This window comes from Phodopus roborovskii, unplaced genomic scaffold (genome assembly GCF_943737965.1).
Source record: "Phodopus roborovskii unplaced genomic scaffold, PHOROB, whole genome shotgun sequence".
Lineage (NCBI taxonomy): Eukaryota > Metazoa > Chordata > Mammalia > Rodentia > Cricetidae > Phodopus > Phodopus roborovskii.
Window position 1 is genome coordinate 6220704 of NW_026126603.1, and position 23003 is coordinate 6243706.

Consider the following 23003-nt stretch of genomic DNA (forward strand, 5'->3'; position numbering starts at 1 on the left):
TGGAATGGTAGCTATCAAGGAGGCAGAGGCAAGGCATTGCCAAGGCAGACTGCCTGGCTAGACCAGCCAAACAAGTGAGCTCCTGGTTCAGCCAGAGACCCAGTCTCAGTAAAGGAAATAGAAAATGATCAAGGAAAATACGTTAACATCTGGCCTACACACACACACACACACACACACACACACACACACACACACATACTTGCATACACATATACCCACATACATGTGAACATGCACACACAGATACATGCTTAACACGTGTGTGTGTGTGTGTGTGTGTGTGTGTGTGTGTGTGTGTGTGTGTGTATTCTGCGGCTGTTTCCTCCCCGTCTACCCATCTCAATGTTGGCACACACAGTTCTCCTGTGGTTCCAATCACCATTCATCAGTCATGATTTTCAAGTATGAGAGCTGAACTTTCTGAAACTGTTAAAATTGCATGCTACCACATGGATGTCAGTCATAAGGAACTAACCATTTTTATAGATACAAATAGTTAGTGACTAACTAGCACTCCTTACTCACTAACCCCATGCAGCAAACTTCAAACTTCTTTGAAGTTTTTCTCAAGAGAATCAATTCTAGTGATGGGAAAGGTTAGCCAAAGGTATTGACACCATTCAACTCTTAAAATATTATTTGTAAGCTGTCAATTGTGTTTTCCTGGGAAAGCAACGATCTAGTGACTGGGCAGACTACCTTTTCTCTCACCACAAAACATTTCCTTTCCTGAGAAAGCTACAGGTTAGCATTGGCTACTGCACAACGAAGAGGAGAACCCATGAGAAAGGAGAAGTAGTCCCTGTCCCCTGCTCACTGAGAGCATGACCTTTCTTCTTTACAACAGGAGACATGCTTATTGTCACATATGGAGTTGCAGTGAGGTTTTTCCTCTGTATGTGTGAAATCAGTGTCGTCTTTGAGAAAAGAAAAGAAATGAAAAACTATCAGACATGTAGGAGGGTGCTGAAACTGGCAACAGTACAAATACAAGCCAAACTTGTGTGAACTGCTAACACAGAGCGCTGCAATGACCTCAGTGCAGGCGTGGGCTTCCACCTGACCTGTGGCAATTACTTTCAAAATGGTTACTGTTGCTCCATTATGTTGTCAAAATTGATCGGTTTCTGAAGCTTCCCCACAGTAGGGTAATGAATTCTCTCCTTACCCCTACCCTCCCTGCCACACACAAAATCTCTCTTGATCTGGATTGTTTAGTCTGTTGGAGAATAGAAGTGAAGTTTACACCTTCAATCTATTATTAGGATCTAATTATCAGGGTTGCCATGAGTGACCTTGGCTTTGTGATCTTAGGGACCCCTCTAGTAGGGTGGTCTCAGAGTGACATACCTGAAGGCCTGGCTCCTCATTATGGGGCTGTTTCTGGTGATTCATGTCATGGGTGGGGGAGGGGAAGGGGTTAAGATCTGTGTTTGCTTTGCAGAGGTGGGAAAGTAAGAGAACTGCAGAGACCCACCCTCCTCCATGGGTATCAGCGTATTCTAAATTAGACCAAGTGCAAGGGAGCTAATGTTTTCGTAAATGCCTGTGGGGACCCTCTTACTGTTTTGATGTGAATGCCAGTGATTATTATTGCAGTGTTTTCCCAAAAAGGACTGGTACATGAGCAGACACTTGTGTGTAGACAGGATTATTTGGGGCTACACAAGTTAATTGCTAATATAGCATGTTTAAGAGGTCAGGCAGAGTAGAAATGTCTTTTTAAAACTGAATAAAGAACATCATCAACTTTATAAACATATATATATATATATATATATGGATATGCCTTGTTATTTCAAAAATCTAACAGATTGAATGGTTAAGTTCATTGTCTTCTTATAGAGAAGCACCTAGATTTGTTAGAATATTTTCAAAATAGCTTTCATATGTTATGGATTCATGACGCTGGGAGAGACAAGTACTAAATTGCAATTTATCATATTTTTATATAAGGCATCATAGAAGTTATGTACTTAACATAGTATTTATGCTACATTTTCTTACACACACACACAATGAACTTAGAAATAAAAATGTAATAACTCTTTTTTTTAAAGATTTTATTTATTTATTTATTTATTTATTTATTTATTTATTTATTATGTATACAGTGTCCTACCTGTATATGTACATTTATGCCAGAAGAGGGCACCAGATCTCACCATAGATGGTTGTGAGCTATCATGTGGTTGCTGGGAATTGAACTCAGGACCCTTGGAAGAGCAGCCAGTGCTCTTAACCTCTGAGCCATTTCTCCAGCCCCAAAAATGTACTAACTCTTAATCAAATTTGGGAACACATGTGAGGTTCTAGTGTTGCCAATCCAGTCTTCAAGTACAGTTTAGTCTAAGGCTGTAAAGGGCAGAATCACAATAAGTTTTCAATTATTTATTGTGGAGCAGCTCCCTTAGAAGAAGGTCTTTTTAAAAAGTAAAGATCATTAAATTTTAATTAATAACTTCTAAGTTAATATATAAAGTAATAGGCTTCTTGTACATTTTATGCTCACATATATTTGTATGTTGCTCCTCGCACTGCCCATTACCCTTCTTTCTTCCCCTCCCCCTCTCCAAGAGGCCATCATCTATAATGAAAATTTAAAATGAAAGATGGCCAGCTTTCCTAAGTTACTTAGGGAAAAGCCTTCCCTGGAGAGACAGTACAAGAGTGGAAATGTACAACACACTTCCAGGACATCGTCAGAGCTGGGATGTTACCTCTCATGTCAGAATGGAATTGGGATCTAACCAACAGCTTAGTCAATTTTGAGTTCCTAAACTCTCTTGCACTCAATTCAGTGTGTCCCATGATCTCCCCGTGGAGCTCTACCAGTTGTTAGGTGGTATCATAGGGGCAGGCATAGATGCACAGACTATAAGATTTGGGTAGTGGGCCTCCTTTCACTAGGAGGTACTGAATTTTGTTTCTGAGTCTTCCTTGAAATTCAACAGCACACAGATCGTTACTGTGCTGTCCCTTAGCCCGCCAGAAACTTGTACATGACCATTGATTATCTCTTGTCCCTTGACTACATGGGGCTCTGAAGTTAGCTGAATAATGCATTTAATGCGTATTCTAATCTCTAGTCTTGTCAGGCCTCATTCTTTGCATTCCATAATTAATTTCAGGTGCTTTCTCAACTTTTAAGTTTCTCTCACTTCCAAAATTAGGATGCAGGTGTCCAGGAAGCTTAAAAAAGCTCTGAACAAATACATTCAGGTCGTCATTCCTTACGTGCTTGCTCTTTATTAACTCTTTTCAAACTTAATCAAATGTTTTGGGGGTGGGGTGTGAGATGGCTCAGCAGGCAAAGAAGCAAGCACTTGCAGCACAAGCCAGATACCTGAGTCCACCACCTACAGGTAGAAGGAAAGAAACCGTTCTATAAAATTCCTCTCTGAACTTCAAATTGGAGCATGGCACAAAACCCAGACACTAGAATGAATGAGTGAATGAATGAATGAATGAATGAATGAAATTTAAAAGAAGCAGGATCAAATGCTCTCTAGCAAAGGCAGAAACTTAAAGGTTCATACACAGTTGTGTGACTTTGAAGCTTTATCTCTATAGAGTGCAAGACTCTAGTTTTGTTTCAGATGAGCTTAACCCCAAATGCTTTTGTTTTGACTTTCAGATGTTCCCAGGGTTAATTCTCCAGGAATGTGGAAAGAAAGGCTATTCCTGTTGCTTTCCCTCTTCTGAACCCACTCTTCCTGTATTTCAACACCTTGCTTAGCTCCTCTGCAACCAAGCTGCCAGGAGCTTCCTTTTAAGAGGTCTCTAAATTAACAATGCAAATTCCAAGCCAAAGAGGTCATTCTTCAGAAATGCTGTGTCCCCCAACTCCTCTGTGACCAGTATCAAAACCCTTCTGCTACCTCCCCACTCCCATGAGGTGCCACTTCTTGCCCTTGCTTTGATTTGTTTTTTCTTAATCACTTCATCCTATTCCTCATTATGCAGGACGCTAAAGTATTGTGGTTTTTTTTTTTTTGTTTTGTTTTGTTTTTTTTTTTTTTTTTTTTTTTTTTTTTTTTTTGTTTTGTTTTGTTTTAAATCACTTTGCTAGCCTAAGCCAGTCTGGGAGCCCACAGGCAGCCCCGTCATCCTAAAGAAACTTATACATAATAGAGCACTTTCATCCAATAAGCCAGTGGAGTCCCAATTCATCAGTCAAAGTTTTATGCAAGTGGCCCCCCTAAGTTGATAAATTCCCACAGTGCCTGTTGACCCAGCTGCCAAGTCCTCTTGCGGCAGGTGGTGTTTTCATGGCCACCCTGCCAGTAATACAAACTGTTTAGCGGCTTCATTGACCTTGTAGCTATTAACTGGGATACAGGCTGCACAAGGGACTAGTTCTCAAACAGGACATAATTTCTTAACACTAGGGGTCATGAACAAATATATGCCCTGTAAAAATTCATCCAGCATGGTCAATTTGAACTCTAAAAGACAGGCAAGCATTTTCCACATTTTTGCTATTATTTTTATGATGTATATCCAATAACCAAAAATGTGTGTGCACTTATTTCCCCAAATTTGTTTTCATTACTGATAAAGTTCATTTCATGTGTAGTTTTTTGTTTTTTGTTTTTTTTTAATGGCCTTTTGGCTAACAAATCTAAGTTGCCGCAGATTGTCTAAAATTTTAAAGATGTTTTAGTTTTAAAAATAGGCAAAATCAAGGTCAATACTTATAATGAATGTGTTATCACAGTTACATAATCTTTTGTAACAACTTTGATCTGACTAAAATTTCCTTAAACTTTAGCAAGATTTGCATGTGTATACATGTGTGTTTTTACAAGCACACTTAGACATGTGTGTTGCATACAATGTTCCATAGAGCCTTACCTGCTTCATAAAAAATCTCATATGACCTATGGAAAAAAAATCAAGATGTCCATGTTATTTTAAATACTTTTTGTGTCCTATTTTTGAAAAAATCATGACTTCATTCATAATGGCAAATCTGTATTTATAAAATGCTAATCTTTTTCTTCCCCTCTTGAAGCTTTCACTGATTTTGTATGCCATCCTGACAAGCCTACACTGTTTTCCCTAGATCTGTTAGGCATAATTAATTAACCAACCAGGATCGCAATGTTTACAGTGTATGTCCCCCTTGAAAGCCTTACCCTTGGAGGATTTGTTTCAAGAACCCTCCTGGGTATCTACAACTGCAGATGGCATCTAACCCCATGTACACTTTTCTCCAATACACACCCATGATAAAGCTTAACTTATAAGTTAGGAACAGAGAGATTCACAGGAACAACTAATAGTAAAGTAGAAAAGTTGTAACAATATGCTATAATGACATATTTTAAAGAATTACTGGTTCATTTCTGTAATTCTCCATTAACACTTTTGGACCACTATAAACAAACAAACAAAAAAAGGCACAAAAAAAAAACTATAGGGATAACTTGATTTTTGATAATGCTATGAATAATGTGGTCATTAAGTCAAGCTAATTAGCATATCCATTAGCTAACATACTGTACTTTTGTGGTGTAAACACATACAAATATTTTTATATGTATTCCCTATTTCCTATAGATTTGACACATAGCTAAGCATTCAATTATAATCTTTCTTAATGTTCAATGCGGGGCCATTAGCTCCTTTGATAACTATATACACTGCCATGAGATTTTGATTGAATTGCCATCTGTAAATGGCATCTATTTACAAATATATAAAGTGGAGAATATATATAATGAAAAACATTATCCTTCAAAATGAGATTCATTTATTAAGAGTTCAAGATACTTAAAAGCATTTCTAAAATTCACATGTCTTCTGGTCACCCACCCTTTGGCTCAGTGCTAGAATCTCATACTATCCAATCCCCTGATATCTTATATTTTTATTATATTTTTATTTTTATTAATTATCATTAGTTGTTGTCTTAGTGATCAGATGAAAATAAAGTTCAGGTTTCCCACCCCTATGGGGACTCTGGCTTGGCTATGATGGTTTTTCCTTCCTGAGCTTAGAGTTTTGCTTCCCTCACAGTTTGGTTTTGTGTGTTTCTAGTCTCCCGAAAGGCAGGTGGCAGGCTAGCTTGTTTCCAGCCACAGTTGCGCGCTGTTACTTGAATTGCTGAAAATATCTCCCAGCCTCCAGTCCTATGACAAATCTGTGCTTGTCACTTAAGCTTCCCAGACAATTTGTTATACTATCACAAAATGATGAAGACAGGGGAAAACTTGGTTGGGCTGAAGCACTAAGCAAGACAAAATGCCTTGTAGATAGATTCTTTTTTTTTTTTTTTTCAGATATATGAAACTTTGAAATAAATTGTTTTTACACTCAGCACTAACAATAATAGTTGATCAGTTTCTGGAGTCAGAAGGCTTCAAATGTATCAAATATCTAAGGTAATTTGATAAGCTTGTTTTTCCGTCTAAAAGCAAATTACATTACCATTCAGTTTTAACTGCTTTGCCTAAATCAAGAAATGTTACATTTTTTTTTAAATTTTGATTTTCAAGACAAGAGCTTCTCTGTGTAGCTTTGACTGTCTTAGAACTCACTTTGTAGACTAGGATGTCCTCAAACTCACAGAGATCCCCCTGTCTCTGCCTCCCAAAGATTATTAGGATTAAATCTCCTAATTGTACATGCTGATTTTCCCATGGAAATAGAGGGGTTGATGTCTACTGGTTTTAGTGTGAGAGGGTCACATGCTATTTTATGTATTTGTGGATTGAGGTGGTGATTAGACCATCACCACATTAAACATTGTTTAGCACCACCCAACCTTCTTAGTGAGTGTGTCAGGTAATCAGGTGAGTCCAGCTTGTATAGAAGCTTTAGACCCAGGAATCCTCAGAGTGAATATAGTCAGAGAAGACTGCCCAGACCCATTTTGTTCAATGTGTTTCAGATTAGAAGTTTCTAGATACTGTTTAGAAATAACCTAGAACATTGACCCTATCTATCTAAATTATAGCTTTAGAAAACACAATACAAACTAAAAACTTGTAATATGATTGTGTATATGACCTACGCAAAGATTTATTCTTGAATTGAAGTCTACCCTCTCCTTAGAGCATATGTCAGTTACTCAGGAATGACTGGAAACTGGAATAGACTCAGCACCTCAAAAAGTACTCAGTATCTCATTATGCCCCAAAGAGAACACTGTTACAACAACAGAAAACATACCTCTTCCTGGTCACACAGACACCATGTCCCAGGAAGGTGGCTGTTTCCTGGCCACACAGGAAGACTCCATCTTTCTGTTCTACCTGGAATATGATTGCCCTCCAGATGAGGAAGAGTCCTCACAACCCAACTGAATTAGACAATTGTCAAGGTCAACTTGAAATTTTGGTACATAGTGTCTGTGGAAAATCAGGCAACACTGTTGTCAATCCCTTGCCTCTAGAATTCTATCATCATGAGTACCTTGTAAAAGGAAAATATTACACTGACTAAGCAGACTAAAGAGCATAATAAGGAAGAAAAGCCATTTGTTTGTGTACTGACTTTGGAAAATGACACTAAAAAGATTTTTACAAGATAACACAGCATGCAGAGATGGTTTATCTGTCTTGACTTACACAAATGGAAAACAGATCTACACTGTTATAAGCAGCTTCCCTCCCATAGGCCTCTTGAAATAGAAGAGTTGAAACTGTCTTTAGACACAATCAGGGTTAAAGGTGATTGCAGAGTATCACATATTTAGGGAATTCACTAAACCCATGAGATCAGCTTCTGTGGTCAGCAAGATGGCTGCCTCTTCTACTGAGAACAGACTCCACCCAATCATAAGATTCCAAAGCTTTCTGTACTAGGAAGTTCCTGAACACACTAATTAATGACCACATAATTGCTCCTGGTTAGGAAATGGCCCCTAATTGAGAATGATGTTTGAATTCATTAGGTCTGACTCTACCCACCATCCTGACAGTTGCCATTCGTCAAAGACTAGACTGTGAGTAACAAAGGTTTAGACAATTGGTTGCTCTTAACTGTTGAGAATGGGAAAACAATGGAGGAGGAACCATTTTATAAATGTGACCGTAGCTAAGAGACACTTTCATGAGCTCCAAAGTGACTATGTGTAAAGAAGAGTTCTTACATCACTCTCTTCCTCCAGGAAGTTGATAAAGGAAGCCATAGAATTTTCAAATCTGCTAAAACCTCCAATGAATCAGGATTGTATAAATAAGTAGCACTTAAGGCCTACATGTCTGGTTTTACAACAGAATGAATTTGAAATGTGTATGCCTTTGAAAAAAACTAACCATGAGCCTTTCTTTGGTGAAATACAAGATGGATGTTGACACTGCTCATTTAGGAGGATAGGATTCATCACAGTGTTTCAACACAAGCTGACAGAAGATGTTTCATCTATTAATTTATTTGTTCATTCATTAAATTCAATTGCACTAAATTAAAACCACCCAGATTCCCACTACCCAGAGACTTCCACCACTGGCCTTTTCTAGTCACAGAAAGTCAACACAGACAATGTGTGTTGTAAATAACCACTTCCCACTGTCCCCTGTCATTGCAAAGAAGTATCCAAACCTTTGCATCACTACACAAACCCAGCCAAAGTTTCTAAAAAAAAGTCTTAACTTTCTGAAAACAATACTTTATACATTAAAGAATGTTGGACAATTTTCTGCGAGAGCCCCTCAGTGTTTCATTATTTGTCATGTGAGGAGATGAGGAAATATGTTTTTCTGATTCAAATTAAGCTTCAGGGCTGTGGGGATAGCTGTCAACACATAGGCTCGATATATTTTTTATTGCAAACCCAAACACCCTGTTAGCTACATTTTCTATTTGGAAAGTTACTTCTGACTTCATTCAGTAGAACTCAGAGTCCAGGGGCAAAAAAAAAAAAAAAAAAAGAAAAGAAAAGAAAAAGAAAAGATTGTTTTAAACAACAAAACTATTCAAATGACTCTAATTAGATTATATACTAAGCACAATTTTCTAGCCCAATGAAATAAGTATTAAATAGCTACTCTATGACGAATGCATACTATGGAACTGAGGAAGGGGAAGCAGTGACTTTGAAACCAGCCCAGTCCTCATAATGAATGAGACCTTCTGTGCGTGCACATGTGTGTGTGTGTGTGTGTGTGTGTGTGTGTGTGTGTGTGTGCATGTATGTACACATGAGATATATATATATATATATATATATATATATATATATATATATATATATAATCACTCCTGAGTGCTATTCCTAAAAGTGTTTGCAGATCTGAGTGGAAGGAAGCATCAAGATATACATGCTCTTCTACTTTTAAAATTTCAGTTTGAGGGCTGGCAAGAAGCCTCAGTGTGTAAAGCCCTCACTGAGCAAGCCTAATGGTGTGAGTGTCATCCCCAGAACCCATGGGAAGGTGAAAGGAGAAAGCTGACATCACAGGGCTGACCTCTGATCTCCACGCATGAACCATGGCACACGCACACACATATAACACACACACATACAACACACACACACACACACACACATATATATATATATATATATATATATATATATATATATAATTTATTGTTCCTTCATAGCCATATTCTAATAGTTCTACTCAATAGCATAGGAACATAGGAAAAGGTTTTAAACACCCAGTTACTAATCTTATCCAGATTTCTGTAGATGGAAGTTCTGGTCCCACAGCCATTTAGCTCCAAATAAACATGCAGAGACTTATATTGTTTATAAACTGTTTGACCAATGGCTCAGGTCTCTTACTGACTAGCTCTCTCTTAATTATTAACCCATTTCTATTAATCTATTAATCAAGGCTGTGGCTTACCCATAATCTGGCATGTTGCTCCTTTAGCAGCTATATGGCATCCCCCTGGTCACTTTTCTCTGCCTTCCTCTCCCCAGAAGTATCCTTTTCTGGTAATCCCATCTATCCTTCTTGCCTGGCTACTGGCCAATTAGCATTTTATTCATCAACCAATATGAGAAACATATATATAGAAGGACATCCCCTATCAGATTTCATTAAGCATTTCCATGGGCTACACATTCCTCTATGTCCCTATGAGACACAAAGAGAGCAATGTTTGTCTTCATAGACTTTATTTGAAAAAGTTACATTTAGTGTATATAACACATTCTGTTTAATAGTGAGTGTCAAGGCTCCTGAAACTGGCTTTGTAGGTGATCAGAAATGCCACTGTCATACAAATAAAGTAAGACTGTTGTACAAGAAAGAAACAGAGAGAACTTTGGGTGTTTAACCCTAGCCTAGTAGGACTTTCATTGATGAGGGGAGATATAGAAGTTCCTATACATCTTTAGTATTTGAGATTTTAACACATGATTTTAGATCATTGCAGAAGACTCCTAAATTTGATCACTGGTCTTGCTGGCAGGAGGACATAACTAGTCTTAAGAAAACAGACTCTCACTGGGCAGTGGTGGTGCACACCTTTAATCCCAACCCTCCAGAGGCAGAGGCAGGCAGATGTCTAAGTTTGAGGCCAGCTTGATCTCAGAGTGAATTTCTGGACAGCTGACACTACACAGAGAATCCTTATCTCAAAAACAAAAAACAAAAACAAACAAAAAACCCAAGGCTTAATTCTTTTTCTATCTAAGTAATCCCTGTAACTTAGTTTTTGTGGTTAAACCTAGACTTTGGAAGCACGTGACAGACTAATAATGTTTGTTTGTATTCTGCTGGAAGGTCCTTCCCACCTTGTGGTAACATGGAGACCAGTGAGGATAGGACACTCCAGGAAAGGAACACTGAATACTTCCCCCTAAATATTAGGTCAGGAACATTTGGAATTCTGGTGCCAGCTTGATCATGTTTGAATAGCAGTATTAAAAATGCAGAATCATTAAAAAAAACAAAAAAAATAAACAAAAAAAAGCCTTTGATGGCTTAGTTTTCTCTATAAATGACAATGGCATAGAATAATTAATACAAAATGCATGAAGTTTCACATTGCAAATGATATGTTTGTGACTGCTATTATTAACATTCTTTCTCTTCATACAGGAGCTAATTAAGTTATACATAATAATAAAATATTTTGACTTTATATAATTCATAAAGTCTCCATTCTATACATGTCTTTCTTTGCATTAACAGTTTCAATTTTTATTTGGCAGCATAAATATTCACCTGCACACAGATCAATTTACATTTATCTCAAAATAAAATGATCTGGGTGCAGTGGCACACTACTTAATCCTGGTAAGTGAGAGGTTATACAAGAAACTTTCCAGTTCAAGTCCAATCTACAAAACCCATCTGAGGCCATCCTGGGCTACACAGTGATACCCTCCCCCAAAAGGCAAGACAGAAGGAGACAGAGAGATAGGAAGGCCCTGCCCTGAAAGGAGAGACACAGAGAGAGAGAGAGAGAGAGAGAGAGAAAGAGAGAGAGAGAGATAGACATGTGTTTACACATTGTTTGTAATCAAACAAAGCAGCTGAAGATGAGAAAAGCAAAGCAGCCAGCCACTAGGTCTCCTCTACCTCAGACTGAAAGGGCTATCCTGTCCTTAGCGTGGCTGCAGAACCAATCTCTGAGACTGAATACCGAATGCCCCACTCCTATCCTATATACCTCTTTAGAGCTGGGATTAAAGGCATAGAATCCCCAGTGCTGAGAACACTTTTGCTTGAGCTGTTTTCTCTTTTCAACTGATTCACTCTAATGTAACCCTGGGGGGCTTTGAACTCACAGAGGGCAGTCTGTCTCTACTTCCTGAGTCCTGGGATTAAAGCTATGATCAACCACTGCCTGGCCTCTATGGCTTGCTAGAATGGCTGCTGGAATAAAGGTGTGTACCACCACAATGGCTGTGGCTAGTTTTGCATTTTGATCTTTAGTTGCTTTATTAAATCAGAAGTAATATATCATTCCCCCTTTTTGGCTAATACAAAAAGAAGAAGGCTACAAAGGGGAAGGATATAGATCAGTTGCTATATTAGATCATAAACAATATATCACCAGGCAGACAGACAGACAGACAGAGAAAGAGAGAGATATTTCCTAGGAGGCCCTCCTCCAACCGACAAGGTTTTGGGGGAGTAGAAAGAAGGGCAACCACATAGCTTAGCAGCATACATAGCACAAGCCTAATGTGTTCAAAGCCCTGGGTCTGACCCCCAAGAACCATTAAAAAAGAAAGAAGAGAGCAGAACAGAAGGGATTCATTCCCATGTTTGTTAGTCAGCCAGTGATCACTGTGACAAATGTAACTGGCCCTGTGGTATCGCCAGCTAGGTCAAGCACAAGAGGAAAATGGGGCACTATCCCTAAAAGTGTTTGTGTATCTGGGTGGAAGGAAGCTTCAAAATATACATGCCCTTCTACTTTTAAAATTTCAGTTTGAGGGCTGGCAAGAAGCCTCAGTGTGTAAAGCCCTCACTGAGCAAGCCCTAATGGTGTGAGTGTCATCCCCAGAACCCATGGGAAGGTGAAAGGAGAAAGCTGACATCACAGGGCTGACCTCTGATCTCCACGCATGAACCATGGCACACGCACACACATATAACACACACACATACAACACACACACACACACACACACATATATATATATATATATATATATATATATATATATATAATTTATTGTTCCTTCATAGCCATATTCTAATAGTTCTACTCAATAGCATAGGAACATAGGAAAAGGTTTTAAACACCCAGTTACTAATCTTATCCAGATTTCTGTAGATGGAAGTTCTGGTCCCACAGCCATTTAGCTCCAAATAAACATGCAGAGACTTATATTGTTTATAAACTGTTTGACCAATGGCTCAGGTCTCTTACTGACTAGCTCTCTCTTAATTATTAACCCATTTCTATTAATCTATTAATCAAGGCTGTGGCTTACCCATAATCTGGCATGTTGCTCCTTTAGCAGCTATATGGCATCCCCCTGGTCACTTTTCTCTGCCTTCCTCTCCCCAGAAGTATCCTTTTCTGGTAATCCCATCTATCCTTCTTGCCTGGCTACTGGCCAATTAGCATTTTATTCATCAACCAATATGAGAAACATATATATAGAAGGACATCCCCTATCAGATTTCATTAAGCATTTCCATGGGCTACACATTCCTCTATGTCCCTATGAGACACAAAGAGAGCAATGTTTGTCTTCATAGACTTTATTTGAAAAAGTTACATTTAGTGTATATAACACATTCTGTTTAATAGTGAGTGTCAAGGCTCCTGAAACTGGCTTTGTAGGTGATCAGAAATGCCACTGTCATACAAATAAAGTAAGACTGTTGTACAAGAAAGAAACAGAGAGAACTTTGGGTGTTTAACCCTAGCCTAGTAGGACTTTCATTGATGAGGGGAGATATAGAAGTTCCTATACATCTTTAGTATTTGAGATTTTAACACATGATTTTAGATCATTGCAGAAGACTCCTAAATTTGATCACTGGTCTTGCTGGCAGGAGGACATAACTAGTCTTAAGAAAACAGACTCTCACTGGGCAGTGGTGGTGCACACCTTTAATCCCAACCCTCCAGAGGCAGAGGCAGGCAGATGTCTAAGTTTGAGGCCAGCTTGATCTCAGAGTGAATTTCTGGACAGCTGACACTACACAGAGAATCCTTATCTCAAAAACAAAAAACAAAAACAAACAAAAAACCCAAGGCTTAATTCTTTTTCTATCTAAGTAATCCCTGTAACTTAGTTTTTGTGGTTAAACCTAGACTTTGGAAGCACGTGACAGACTAATAATGTTTGTTTGTATTCTGCTGGAAGGTCCTTCCCACCTTGTGGTAACATGGAGACCAGTGAGGATAGGACACTCCAGGAAAGGAACACTGAATACTTCCCCCTAAATATTAGGTCAGGAACATTTGGAATTCTGGTGCCAGCTTGATCATGTTTGAATAGCAGTATTAAAAATGCAGAATCATTAAAAAAAAAAAAAAAATAAACAAAAAAAAGCCTTTGATGGCTTAGTTTTCTCTATAAATGACAATGGCATAGAATAATTAATACAAAATGCATGAAGTTTCACATTGCAAATGATATGTTTGTGACTGCTATTATTAACATTCTTTCTCTTCATACAGGAGCTAATTAAGTTATACATAATAATAAAATATTTTGACTTTATATAATTCATAAAGTCTCCATTCTATACATGTCTTTCTTTGCATTAACAGTTTCAATTTTTATTTGGCAGCATAAATATTCACCTGCACACAGATCAATTTACATTTATCTCAAAATAAAATGATCTGGGTGCAGTGGCACACTACTTAATCCTGGTAAGTGAGAGGTTATACAAGAAACTTTCCAGTTCAAGTCCAATCTACAAAACCCATCTGAGGCCATCCTGGGCTACACAGTGATACCCTCCCCCCAAAAGGCAAGACAGAAGGAGACAGAGAGATAGGAAGGCCCTGCCCTGAAAGGAGAGACACAGAGAGAGAGAGAGAGAGAGAGAGAGAAAGAGAGAGAGAGAGATAGACATGTGTTTACACATTGTTTGTAATCAAACAAAGCAGCTGAAGATGAGAAAAGCAAAGCAGCCAGCCACTAGGTCTCCTCTACCTCAGACTGAAAGGGCTATCCTGTCCTTAGCGTGGCTGCAGAACCAATCTCTGAGACTGAATACCGAATGCCCCACTCCTATCCTATATACCTCTTTAGAGCTGGGATTAAAGGCATAGAATCCCCAGTGCTGAGAACACTTTTGCTTGAGCTGTTTTCTCTTTTCAACTGATTCACTCTAATGTAACCCTGGGGGGCTTTGAACTCACAGAGGGCAGTCTGTCTCTACTTCCTGAGTCCTGGGATTAAAGCTATGATCAACCACTGCCTGGCCTCTATGGCTTGCTAGAATGGCTGCTGGAATAAAGGTGTGTACCACCACAATGGCTGTGGCTAGTTTTGCATTTTGATCTTTAGTTGCTTTATTAAATCAGAAGTAATATATCATTCCCCCTTTTTGGCTAATACAAAAAGAAGAAGGCTACAAAGGGGAAGGATATAGATCAGTTGCTATATTAGATCATAAACAATATATCACCAGGCAGACAGACAGACAGACAGAGAAAGAGAGAGATATTTCCTAGGGAGGCCCTCCTCCAACCGACAAGGTTTTGGGGGAGTAGAAAGAAGGGCAACCACATAGCTTAGCAGCATACATAGCACAAGCCTAATGTGTTCAAAGCCCTGGGTCTGACCCCCAAGAACCATTAAAAAAGAAAGAAGAGAGCAGAACAGAAGGGATTCATTCCCATGTTTGTTAGTCAGCCAGTGATCACTGTGACAAATGTAACTGGCCCTGTGGTATCGCCAGCTAGGTCAAGCACAAGAGGAAAATGGGGCACTATCCCTAAAAGTGTTTGTGTATCTGGGTGGAAGGAAGCTTCAAAATATACATGCCCTTCTACTTTTAAAATTTCAGTTTGAGGGCTGGCAAGAAGCCTCAGTGTGTAAAGCCCTCACTGAGCAAGCCTAATGGTGTGAGTGTCATCCCCAGAACCCATGGGAAGGTGAAAGGAGAAAGCTGACATCACAGGGCTGACCTCTGATCTCCACGCATGAACCATGGCACAGCCACACACATGCATACACACACACACATGCAAACACATACCATCAAGTGAAAATTTTAAATATTTAAAATTACAGTTTCTAGAATTCTAGCTAACAAGTACAAAAGAGCCATATTTTTCTTGTTCTTTTTATGGAGACTTTTGATGAAGTAAAGTTTCTTAGGCTATTTTCCATTACCAGTGTGTTCTTATGCTCTTCTGAAGTTGTGAGTTGACCGTGTCACTTGTAAAAAAGATCTGATGTACAATGTCAATTCTTGTTTTGGGGTGCAGACCTTTAATGCCTGAGGAATGTAGAGTCACAGTTCAACCCGCACAGACCCTGACCTCGGATTACTCCCGGCTCTGTCGGAATGGCTACTACACCCCCACGGGCAAGTGCTGCTGCAGTCCAGGCTGGGAGGGAGACTTCTGCAGAACTGGTTAGTATTTCTGTTGTCACCTGGAACACTGTAAATGGCCCTTGGGTTTGAGAAACTAGTGTCACCTGTTTCTAGACCCATTTGGTATGCAAGAGGCTAATGCTTTACAATTTCTCTTTCTGGAGTTACAAATGGAATCCTTCTCGATTTAATGTAGGTCGTTCACATACTCAAGTTAATCATGAGCATACAAGATCTCTAAATGATCGAATCTTTTCAAAAGGTAGAAAAAAAAATGAAAACAGAACACCAAAGTCCTACCTTTGGAGCGCTCATACCCACCAAAAATTTGGTGTTTCCCAAAGCCCTGGCCAAGTGCCAGCCTTTACCAGCCACGGCATCGATGCCCTCTCTGGATTATCACTTGCATTTTGCTGTGGTACACTAGGAGTAGAGATTTTCAGAGCATGTTACTAACTAAAAGGGGAAAAATACAATTATCTAGATGCGTATTATGAGACTTTTCTAGTCTACTCCACTCCCTGGTAACCCATTGTGAAGTGAGCAGCTGCTGGAAGAGAGTAAAGCCATCTTGTGAGTTTCCTGCTATGTTAAATTTTAATTGGTGTGAAGTTAAGAAAAATGAATTAGGGCTGGAGAGATGGCTCAGCAGTTAAGAGCACTGGCTGTTCTTCCAGAGGTCCTGAGTTCAATTCCCAGCAATAGTATGTTGACTCAGAGTCATCTGTGACTGGATCTGACGTCCTCTTCTGTCCTGCAGGCATACAGAAGGACAGAGCACTCATAAATAAATAAAAATGAAAATGAATGACTTTAGAAACTTAAGAGTTTAAGATTGAACTTGAAATACAAATTCAACAAGGAGTGTGCATGGTAGTTTTGATCTCTACTGTATCACACATTAAAGTATACCCTGCCAATAAAAATCAAAATTAATATTTCTCTTGGATCATAAATAATCCTGTCTTTTATTCTAAAGATAAATCTGTTTTAAAAATATATTATAACCATGACTTGTCTGGTATGCATATTGCCTAACAAAACAACCAACATATAAACAGTACATATTTTAAGCTTAAATTGCTTTGCCATTTAGTAACATTGTTAACATCTGATTAGAGTTAGAGTTACAGATCTATGTGAGAGATACATAATTACAATTCTGCAGAATCTAGGTAGTTATTCAGACAAGGAGGCACACTCTATTGACCATTCCATCCCCCTCTTAGTCAGTTGAGCGCAAAACAAAGAATCAACATATAAATGTAATAGTATAGTCATATACCTGGGTATTGTTTCTCTACTCCTTTTAGTGTTGGATAATACATGTTCCTCCTAATTCCTTGTCTCTTTACATAGCAACTAATTCTGTTAAAGTCTTTGCACTTTACCTAACTTCTGTGTCTCCACAAACATACATAAGTTAAAAAAAATATTTTCTGAGTACCTCCTCTGGACAGCAAACTTACACCAAAGGTGAACAAATCATTTTCAATACTTATGTGTTATACAGTGTCTTAACAGATACTATTTACAATAAGAGAAGCATGGTAATTTTGGTTAACATTTGTTTTGTTTCTATAAAATCTTTCAACTAAGATTTCTCCTGATTAAATTTAAATACTTTCAATAACTAAGTAAAAAGCAAAACACTTTATAAGAGTAATCTGGGATGTCTTCATTGAAGAATGTTATACACCCATGTGGTTCACACATCTTCTGTAAGTTTGAAAGATGGAGTGCTTTCACTTTTATTTATACTTTCTTTCCCATGGCTCAGTCCTAGGACCATGAATCTTGAATACTGTGTCTGAAAGATGACTGTGATCCTAACGAGGAAATGTATTCAAAGAATTTTGTTTTGTCTGCAGTGGCTTTACCACCAGATTTATCAATAAGTGACAACTAATGAATAGACCAAACTGTGTCTTTCCATACCACCATTGAAGTAATCTTCACATTCTCTTTCTATAGCATAGGCGACAAATGATTTAATTAAGAGACTCAATGCTGTAAGCAGCCCTAAAGAGCATTGCCCAGAATGTCCTTTGTCAGTCTCTGCACTGAGCCCAGGATGGGACTTCAGGCATAATCAGAGATCAATATATTCTGTGCATCTCCCATCTTAGCATGGAGAAGCAAGGATGCCAGGGAGACCAGATGTTGTATATTGCATGCAACTCCAGTCCCAAGCTGACCTTATTTCAATGTCACATTGGAACTGCTCCAGCCGGTCACCCCTTTCTCGAGACCAGTCTCTCTCCTGTGAGGTCCTACCCTGAAGGAATAGAATTGCTGTTAGTTGAAATGCCTTGTGGAACAGTAGTTGAAAGGGCTGGTGTAATGGGTTAGTGCCAGTTCTACAAATGACTGGATAGTTTATCATGAGCCCTGCTTCTCCATGTGCTGACAAGCTCAGTTCCTGCCCCCAAAATCTTCATGTCTGGAAACTGTCCTGCATGTGTATTGCTCTGCCCAGTCAGTTTGTGACTGTTTTCTGCCTTCTTTTTCTACCTTTCCTTATTCATCAAATACTTAGTCTCATACATGGCATGGCTTCTGATGTGAAGTTTAAGAATAATACATGGGGCTGGAGAGATGGCTCAGAGGTTAAGAGCACTGGCCACTCTTCCAGAGGTCCTGAGTTCAATTCCCAGCAAAAACACCATGGTATACAACTATCTATAATGAGATCTGATTCCCTCTACTGGTCTAGGCATACAAGTAGACAGAACACTGTATACATAATAAATAAATCTTTTTTATATAAAAGATTAAAAAAAGAGAGAATAATACCATGATTTATGTCTTGCAGCCAAATGTGAGCCAGCATGTCGTCATGGAGGAGTTTGCATCAGACCAAACAAGTGCCTCTGTAAGAAAGGCTACCTTGGTCCACAGTGTGAGCACATGGACAGAAGTTTACGCAGAGTGGCCAGGGCAGGTATTCTGGATGACATCATTGACATGGCATCTTATTTGCTGGATCTCACAAGTTATATTGTATAGTCTCTGGGACCGTTAACTAGTCCTTCCTGGTGGGCATTTACTTTGATCTTGTCATTAAAAAAAAAGAGACTATCCTCCCGTTACACACTCCTGTGATCTCATTTTCTTTTAGTAATTTAAAAACTATTTCCAGAAATGTGCAGATTCCAGTGTGTATGTTGGCCTGTTCGTTCACATACACTCGTCCAACACGAGCAGTCACAATCCCCAGACTCCAGGTTGTATAACAGGTGGTTTTGTTTTGTTTTTAACATCTACTTCCTGGTGTGGAATACTTCACACAAAAGTTCCACTGAGAATTAATTACAGAATTTTTATGGCATCAGAAGATATTCCTTTAGTTCCCGGGAAATTTCTGCCTGTAATTACTAAAGTCGAGCATAGTAGGGTTTTGAAATGTTGTGCAATGTGGTAGAAATATTTTTATATTAAAGGTCTATAATAAGAGAGCATGTTTCCAAACTCCTTGATGGATTTCTGACCAAGCAGCTTGATGTGAGATTGTACTCTGCATTTCTGTTGTATCTAATTACAGAATGTTGCACACTCACTCACCTTTTTATTTGACAGAGCAATCTGGTTACTTCAGCTTGATCTCAAGATGGTATTCAAATGTCTTATGATTAAATCAGAGAAACCTATTTGAAAAGAGCAATCTTCCTGAATGGACTGCTTCTATTGTATATTTTGTGTAACAATAGTCACTGGGTTTGTGTTACATATTTATATTTTTTATTTTATTTTTATAATATAGACATCACCTAGATGAAACACCTTTACCCTATCCTGTAAATTACTAACGTTACATTTTCACCAACTTAATTGGAAAGAAGAGGAGTAAGGAAGCAAGCAGCCTTTAATGTGCCTTGGATCTAATCTAGCAGTGTTTCCTTGTGTCAACATGTAACCACCACACTGGTCAGATGAAAAAAGCAAGTGGACAGCCAGGCCTTCCAGAACTCCAGCCTTGCATACATATACAGTGCTTTCACCATAGCAAGACTGTCACGAGTCTGTGGGATTAGAAGGTTAAGGTGTGCACTCTGACTCCATCCTCCATGGAGAACAGCTTGCTCATCCACAACCACTTCAGGCTGTGCATAAGCTGCCTAACGTCAGATTCTTAAAACCGTCCTTCTTGGCAACACTGACTTCCATGCACATGCTCCTTCAGGACTCTGTGACAATACCCCTTGACTGTCGCCTCAATGCATTTCCTGCAAATGCTCTGTTCAGATTTTCTTAGAGAAATGAAGTACTCTAAGTTACGAGAGTCTGACAGACACTGTTCTTAATGGTTTTCCATTTGCCATCTCTCCACATTTACATTCTAACAAAGCATAAGGGTTTTGTACTACTGATCATGATAAGCATTCACCCTCCTCCGTAACATCCATCCCTCTTGAATCCAAAGTGTAGAATCATGTAAGTGCCCAGCACTGGCTGATATTGCACATATGCTCCTTATCCGTAGGAATATGAGTCTGAGTTATGGAACAATGATCTGTTGTTTTAAACTGAAAGAGTTGCAATTACATTGTGGATTCTAAGGAATTCTAAAGAATCTACAACATAGAACAATTTGTTGGCTCCACTGCTGCTGTCTTCCATATATGATTACTTGGGTTTCCAATGACCTCATACCAATGGAAATGGGTTGAAAAATCTTAGTGCTTAGTGAACAATAGCCTGCATTAAAAAGTGCATGCATAATTTTGCACAATTTAGCTTCAATTGACAGTCTATTCAAAGAAATCTTGGAACTAAATGAGCATGGAGACCAAATTGCCCTCTTACCCCAGAAAAGGGGTGGTCCCTTCTAGTCTCACCAACACTTCATTGGCCCAACACTGTGACAAATCTTGCAATGAACCATGCAGTACCCTGCATCTGTAGGTTAATAGCAACCTTTTGTCTCCATTGCTTTCTCTTCATAGTCCTTTTACTGAATTCCATCACAGAAAGTTTTACAATTAAAAAAAAAAAAAAAAAAAAAAAAAAAAGGAAAAACTGCCCTGACAACCATTTTTGTAAGTGGACCTTACTATCAAATCATCTCTTATTCAACATGGGTGACACTGACAGAATGTGAATGTCTCCTGAAGGAGCCAGCTGTCTAAATCTGTCAAATCGTACAGTTTTATTACACATACCCCCATTCATAGTTTGAGCAAAAACAAGAAGGATACCCCTAGAAAGCCAACAGAGTCTTAAAGCCCAAGTGCTTCATTTTACACTTAAAGGGAAGATGTTCCATTGGTGGACGTTCTACTCAAACAATGTAGACTAAGCTGGCCAGACCAGAGCTGCTTTAATAGCCCTTTCTCAAGTGACGTATTCCTTGAAGTTGATTTTTATGTCTGGGGATTATCATAAATGACTTGTGAGAGATGTATTGGAATTGGTTAAAAAGTATGAGCTAAGAAAAGTCTATCCACCTAACAAAGCACACAATTTAAACTAGAAAAATGTCATTTATGTGAGTGCTGATATATCTGACAAAGAAGAACTAAACAGTTACTATTATTCCCTACCTATACTAGAGCTTAAGCTTTGGGTATCAGCTCAGTGTGAAATAGCATTCTTACCAGTATTGTTGCCAAACTTGCCCTGACTCAAAGCACATAAAGCAATAATATGAAAACTAAATTAGAATATCATTAAAGTGAAAAGGAGAGACATTGAAGAAAGTTCAGCGAAGACAAAAATGTTTCTATCCATATCTTTTCATCTTAGAATCTTAAGATATTGGAAAATATTTCACAAGCTTTACTCAGATGTTTCTACAATTTAACTGATCAAGTTTCATGAAGGGTGGGCAAAAACATCTATGCATGTCTACAAAACCCAGCTAGAAAACTATTTTCTTGTCATTTACATGCCTCTGAGTAGTCATGGCCTCCCTATTGACTATCCTTGGAATTGCTACAGAATGACATACTGTTAGTACTTTTACTTCTGTCATTATTTTAATAACTGAATGGGAGGTCGGCCCCTGCAGCAGAGGTTTTTCCAAGAACATTGTAATCTATTAGGAGTTTCTCCACTTTCTCTTGGCATGTGAAAAAAGCCCAGTTTAAGTTGGTAAGGGAAGGTGCATCAGTTTAGTTTCTGAGCATCTGTCTAGAATGTTACCTAAGATTTCCCCCACGCTCTCCTTCACCCCTCTCTGCTCCTCCTCCTATATCTCTCTTTGAATTTCTTCTTCCTCCACTCTCCTGCATTTTGTGTTGGTTTCCACTAAACAGATACATCACATGTGCCCATCATTAGGTTTCCCTGGGACAGATACCTATACATTTTGTTGGGTTTATTTTCCTTTGTTTTCACTCCTGGAGTCATGCTGGCTTAAATTCAGTATCATTAAGATGAGTAGAGAAAGAACATACCAGGCTAGTCTACTACAGTCATTGAAAGAAATGACGAAAAGCACACACATCCACCAGTGTAGGTGCTCTATGCCAGTCTTATAGCAAAGTCACAGGAAAGATGAAGGGAGTCACCCTAGTAGACAGCTTGAGCTGACAGGAGGGACACTCCTAGCTAGTTCCTACCTGTAAGGAGTAAGGTTTTTCCATCCGCCTCTGGTCTTCTGCCAGCCCCAAATAACGCACTGAGACTATGTATTTGATATAATGCTGTTGGCCAGGTACTAGTTTCTTATTGGCTAGCTCTGTCTTATTATTAACCCATTTCTATGTATTTCCACGTGGTCTTACCGGAGAGCGGGGACCGGCGGTTCTGTTCTCTCCCATCTCTCCATCTTGACTCCTCCTAACTACTTCCTCTTTCCTCCTTGTCTCCTAATCCCTCCTGTATTCCTTTCCTATTGGCCAAAAATGCTTTATTCATTAACCAGTATGAGAAACATATTTACAGAATGACATCTCCCATCACCTACCAAAGTGACAACCATCTCTACAGAGTCCACTTTGAAGAAAACTGCTCCAAATCTATATGGAAGGAAACTAGTGTCTTGGTGATAATGACCTCAGAAATTTATCCTCCTTGCCATGAGGTCTGCAAGTCAGAGAACTCAACTGAATTTATATG

At 38.8% G+C, this 23003-nt stretch overlaps 1 protein-coding gene across 1 annotated transcript in view; it reads left to right on the forward strand.

The window, feature by feature from the left end:
* Nucleotides 1-22499, forward strand: part of Hhip (hedgehog interacting protein) — a 93123-nt gene extending 70624 nt beyond the window's left edge. The window contains exons 12-13 of the mRNA XM_051205832.1: nt 15832-15980; nt 18757-22499. Coding sequence (XP_051061789.1) covers nt 15832-15980; nt 18757-18950 — 343 coding nt within the window. The 3' untranslated portion in view covers nt 18951-22499. The remainder of the gene's footprint in view (nt 1-15831; nt 15981-18756) is intronic.
* Nucleotides 22500-23003: the final 504 nt, after the last annotated feature.